Below are 6000 nucleotides of genomic sequence, written 5' to 3' on the forward strand. Positions count from 1 at the left end.
ACGGTTGACTGGCATAGCATAAAATTTTAATTGTAGGTTTCATTTCTAGTACTTTGAGAAACAGAAAGGTATTTGTTTGAAACTTTACTTGCATATTTTTTCCGATTTCTTTCTTCATTATTAATATTCAGTTACTTCACTTTCCTATGTTGTATCTAATTGAGTTAAAAAGAAATAACAAGATTTAGTGATTCAGTTGTCAACTTCTAGAATCTGACACACACCATGATCTCAGTTACGTTCAAAAATCATGTGATCCCAATTACAAGTTTATAAACACTCGAAATTTACCAGACCCATGCCAAACAAAACTATATACCCAACACATTGCAAAAAAGTGAAAAGTTACAGTCAGAACAAAAGAAAACACTGGAGCAGGCACGCTTTCAGTATCTGTAATCTTCTATTTCCAACATGTTCCACATACTGGGGACCAGAAAGACATCACAATTTTGATCTGTGGGACAGGGTTTAACTGCAGGTGGAATAATGGGACCCAGATAGTACAGGGGTAGCTCATGCATCAGCTGTTATCACTGCCACTCAGTATGAAGTGTCAGCCTGCAGTGTTTAATGGGTGATGATGTGGCCATTAATATGTGTGTCCTTCAGTCAATGGTGTTCTGCAATGCCAGATGACTAGATGTTGGGAAGATGTAGAACTTTTAAAAAAGGCTCACTGCAAATGTACTGGAAAATTTACAACCATTTCCATCCTTTCAGACAGTATTTCCATTTGTTCAAGGCTTCATATAAGTTGCAGTGCCAAAAACGCAGTCTTAGATTGAAACCATCTGCAAGTGTACATTCATTCATCAGTTTGCAATTTTTCCCCCTTGATTCCTGTGACAGTGTTCTTGTTCATGAACAGTCATTATCCACCTAATTAACATTCATACTAGATACCTAATCAAAATATTAAAGCTTGCACTAGTTCTTGAATCACTGGGAATAAAAAAAAACTGTTTACTAGGTGAAATAAATATTACATTGCCAGAGGTGAAAGTGTCTGCAAAACAAAGAAAAGGCACTTAACGAGCTAAGATAATGGAAGAGGAACATTTAAAAATTATTTCTCTGATTTAAATCTTAAATGCCTTGAACTTAAGTATTTTGAATTATAACATGTAAGTGATACATATTTTGATAAATTTAATAAATTTGTGTAGACTATTAACGTGTAGCAATGTATTTTAAAAAGATTGTAACACATGCAATTATTTTAATTCTGATCTAAAAATTTCAAATCAAAGTGACAGTGTCTCAGATTAATCATTATTGAATTTCCTCTGGTTATTTTCGTTTTAAACCATTTTTACCTCATCAGTTCTTTCCTTCTGGTGGAATATTATAATTTTAAATTGCTAACAGTAAATATATAATTGCTTATGCACTTTTATGACTTGTGCCCTATAGTACTGGATTTATGGACATTCAAATATTGTTTCTTTGTTATATATATATCAACATGTAACATTCTGCTCCTCACTCTTCAGATTGACTCAGAGTACTGGTGGGAGGTGTGGCATATGTGAAGAAACGTGTCACCATCGACTGGTCCAGGATGAATTTGTGATTGATATGGAGAAGTCAACACACGAGTTTGGTACGCATACAGGAGATGTGACTGTTGATAAAGAATGCTCAGTTGCTACCCAATATGACTGTAGTGCGAGGGAAAAGGAATTACATGTATATAGCTGTAATTTCTGCCAACAGGGCTTTCCTTCAAAATACAGACTCATAAAGCATGTGTTTATGCACACTGATGGCATGCAACCACCTTTGTATGTTTGTAAGTGGTGTTGTGAGATATTTGACAGTAAATTTAGTTTGAAAAAACATCTGAGAATGAGTGAGAATTATCACGTCTTAACTGCTGGCATCCATGAAAAATATGGCTATAGTGATGAGCATCAAAGCAGTATCCTTTTGGATAGTTTGCCAGAAGTTTCTGTTACAGAACGCAATGTGTGGTCTTCATACAAGGAAACTTGGAAACCTTCAAAGAAGTCCTCTAATGACATGTGTAACACACCTATGGGAAATGATGCTGACAAAATAAGTGACTATGGAACTTCGTCTACAGCTGTTAATGTCAGGGCCCAGGGTGATCTACTTACTGCAAACAGTACAGACAAATGTGGTATGTGTGGCAAATTGTCTGGTAGGTCAGGTCATCCCAAGAGAGAGAAATTACTTGACACTGGAAAGAAACCCCACAAATGTGAGATTCGTGGGGAATCGTTTTCTCAGTCAGGTCATCTCAAGACAGAGGAATTAATTCGCACTGGAAAGAAACCTCACAAGTGTAAGATTTGTGGGAGATGTTTTGCTAGGTCGAGCAATCTCAAGAGACACGAATTAATTCACACTGGAAACAAACCTCACAAATGTGTGATTTGTGACAAATCGTTTGCCCAGTCAGGGAGTCTCAAGATTCACAACTTAATTCACACTGGAAAGAAACCTCACAAATGTGAGATTTGTGGGAACTCTTTTGCTAGGGCAGTTTATCTCGAGACTCACATTTTAATTCACACTGGGAAGAAACCTCACAAATGTAAGAGTTGTGGGAGATGTTTTGCTAGGTCCAGCAATCTCAAGAGACACAAATTAATTCACACTGGAAACAAACCTCACAAATGTGAGATTTGTGGCAAATCTTTTGCTAGGTCAGGCTATCTCAAGAAACACATTAAATCACACTGGAAAGAAACCTGGCAAATGTGTGATTTGTGAGAAATCGTTTGCCCAGTCAGGTAATTTGAAGACTCCTTAATTAATTCACACTGGAAACAACCTCACAAATGTGAGATTTGTGGGAGATGTTTTGCTTTGTCAAGTTATCTCAAGAAACATGTATTAATTCACACTGGGAAGAAACCTTACAAATGTAATATTTGTGGGAAATCCTTTGCTTTGTTGAATGCTCTCAAGAGGCGCACATTAATTCACACTGGAAAGAAATCCCACGAATGCCATATTTGTGAGAAGTCTTTTGCTATGGCAGGCAATCTCAAGGCCCACGATTAATTCACATTGGAGAGCAACCTCACAAATGTGAGATTTATGGGAAATCTTTTGCTGTATCCAGCATTCTTAAAACACATGCATTAATTCACATTAGACAGTAACCTCACAGATGTGAGATTAGTGGGAAATCATTTGCTATGTCAGGCGATCTCAAGACACATGCATTAGAACACATTTGAAGGGGACCTCACAAATGTTATGTCTGTGACGAAAGTTTCACTAAATTGGGTACTCTCAAGACACATGCATTAATTCACATCAGAAAGAAACTACAAGTAAGTGTTGGTTTACACAAATAGGTTTTCGTGGTTTGTGCCCTCAAGGCCTATAAAGTAATGGATGTAACAGGGGACAATAAATTGCAGTTCCTGTGAAATAACATTAAAATGTGGTAGAATTGTGGAAAAAAAAGTGCAATGATGTGTACTGTAGAGTGGTATAAGATAATGTTACTATATAAAAATCCATATCTACAGATTGTGATGTCAAGAACTTGTATTACTAAATACTCCAGAAACATGAATCAAATCTGTTTTTGTCATTAACACTGCTGCTCTTTCCTATCGATCTTTAGACAAGAAGATTGTGAATTGTGATAAATCCTTACCTTCATCATTAATCATAAGTACAATGCAATATTCAGTATAAGGCCAAGGAAATGTGATGACTTGCTGCTTAATATTCCAGACATAGTCATTATGTAGTACTTGTAACTGCACTTTAGAAATAATGTTATCAAAAATTTATCCATGGCACTTCCATCACAAAGGCTAGGAAACTCAACACTGGAGAAACGTGATTATGGCATTATTTAACTAATGTACATTTTCTCAAGAGATCTGCTGTGTGTGTCATTAATAGTGTGTACATTTATGTTCTGTTCATATTAATCCTGCATTTGTAAACGTAACAACAAATATAACTATCTACTTAATAGCATGTTTGTCCTCTTTTGGAATACATGAACAATTCTACATGATATGGACTTGACATGTCATTTTCATATTTCTGGATGTATGTCGCACTAGTTGTATTGCACACATTCAGATCAGCTAAATGGTGTGGTTGAGACATAACTGTTAGTTACCATGCTACTCAGACCACTGTGTAGTCGGTCTTTACATGTGACATGGACAGTTACCTGCTGAAAGCTGCCTTCACTGTGGGAGAGCACATCAGGCATGAAGGAATCTATGTAGTTGCAATAAAGGTGACATAGTCTGCAACTGTCATGATGCCTTCACTTATTACCAGATGTCCCAAAGGAGCCAAAGTGACTTGCCCCATAGCATAACGGGCCCTCGATCTGGTGCCATTCACCTACATGACTGCATATCTGGATGTGGCATCTCACCTGGTGTAACAAGAAATGTCACTCGTCCTGACAGTTGGCAGTTGACATTACCATTGACCTTCATTCCAGCATCAATGATCCCTTGCGCAATGCAGTTGCAATTGAAAAATTTGGTGGCTTAGTATGGAAACATACAGAGACCATATGTTGTGGAGCCCTATGTTCAAAAATGTACACTGAATTGTGTGTTTTAAAATGTGTATGGCCTCTCCAGCATTATTTTCTGTTATTAGATATGTCTCATATTGCCACATTTCCAGCTTTACAGAGCAGACAAGCCTCTGATCTCCAAGATTTGTAATGAGGTATAGATGTGTTACATCTTTTCATAAGGTTATGGATTTATCACCTTTCAACCACTCTCTTTGGATGTTCACAACAGTAGCATAGGTCCAGCCAACCAGCTTCACCACTTTTGAGGTGCTAGTTCCCAACTGCAATACCACTGTAACCTGTCCTTTGCTAAAGTCACTTATGTCATTGGATTTACATGTTCACAACCTATCTAATTGGTAGAACAATTCATTCTTAATCTCTGATCTGCTATACTTGTAATCTGCTTACTGCATCATTAGTGTACAACATGGCATTCATTCTCCTCACAGGCAGTGTTCATGATATTTTTGCTCATCAATGCATCTTCATGTAAATGGGTCAGATGGGAAAATGTGTAATCTAACAAAATCATTGTGCTTGGTTACCATTTACACCAGTGCACAATAGCTATATTTTTTTGTGAAATTTTTTGTTTCACAAAGCTCTGTACATAATTCAGAGATATTGTAGATAAGTGTTATGCACCAAAGCTCTTAATTGTTTGTTAAGCGTTTAATACTGTGTAAGGTACATGCAAGAACAACACTTGGGAGAGCTGAGAACGTGAGTACTAAATATGTCTAGTGTTATATTCAAAGATGTTTCCATTCTGGATATTTTTCTTAATTTGTGTAAATAAACATGACGTTTTGGGAAATGTATACTTGTGCTTCATTTTTTAATTTTAGAACGATTGTTTTTATTTTTGATTCCCTATTTGTTATTGGTGAAAGTGGTTTAGTACATGTTCCATCATATGTGTAACAACTGGGGTTGGTTATAATTAAGTGATGGCACTGTTCTGTTTTACTACACTTTGTAGAGATTACATTTATTCCATCTTTCTCATGATAGGACATCCAGATGCATTTTTATTAAATATTTTTGTTTATTTTTTTATTTTTATTATTTATTATTTATTTTTAAATATTTTACTAAATATTTTCCAATAAAGGGAAAGAAAAACCAGGCTTTGGGACAATAGCCTTATATTCAGATGAATCTGAAAATATACTACCAAGTGTGGCGACTTTACATATTATGAATCTCTAAGCAAAACAGTAAAATTTGTAGTAACATGTTAAAAAAGGTTCACAATGTTGACTGAATATCTAAGTGTGTCAGCTAAAGATGGGTTATGTAGCGTTTCTCTAGTACAAGAGATGTAAGCAGAATATAAACATATTCAGTGGTTGTGTGGAAAACCACCCAAAGAACTGAGTCTACATAAACACAGTACATACCCATAAATTAAAGAGTGTAACTGCACCTATTTAAATAATTACCTAAGCTAA

The 6000-nt window shown here is 35.9% G+C and overlaps 1 protein-coding gene across 3 annotated transcripts in view; it reads left to right on the forward strand.

Moving 5' to 3' along the window:
- The window catches only part of LOC126427113 (zinc finger protein 91-like), a 127144-nt gene extending 121801 nt beyond the window's left edge, over window positions 1-5343 (forward strand). For all 3 annotated transcript variants that reach the window (XM_050089335.1, XM_050089336.1, XM_050089337.1), the window contains one exon: window positions 1497-5343. In XM_050089335.1, the coding sequence (XP_049945292.1) occupies window positions 1497-2742 (1246 nt within the window). In that variant the 3' untranslated portion in view covers window positions 2743-5343. The remainder of the gene's footprint in view (window positions 1-1496) is intronic.
- The last annotated feature ends 657 nt before the right edge of the window (window positions 5344-6000 follow it).

The sequence above is a fragment of the Schistocerca serialis genome, chromosome 11 (genome assembly GCF_023864345.2).
Source record: "Schistocerca serialis cubense isolate TAMUIC-IGC-003099 chromosome 11, iqSchSeri2.2, whole genome shotgun sequence".
Classification (NCBI taxonomy): Eukaryota; Metazoa; Arthropoda; class Insecta; order Orthoptera; family Acrididae; genus Schistocerca; species Schistocerca serialis.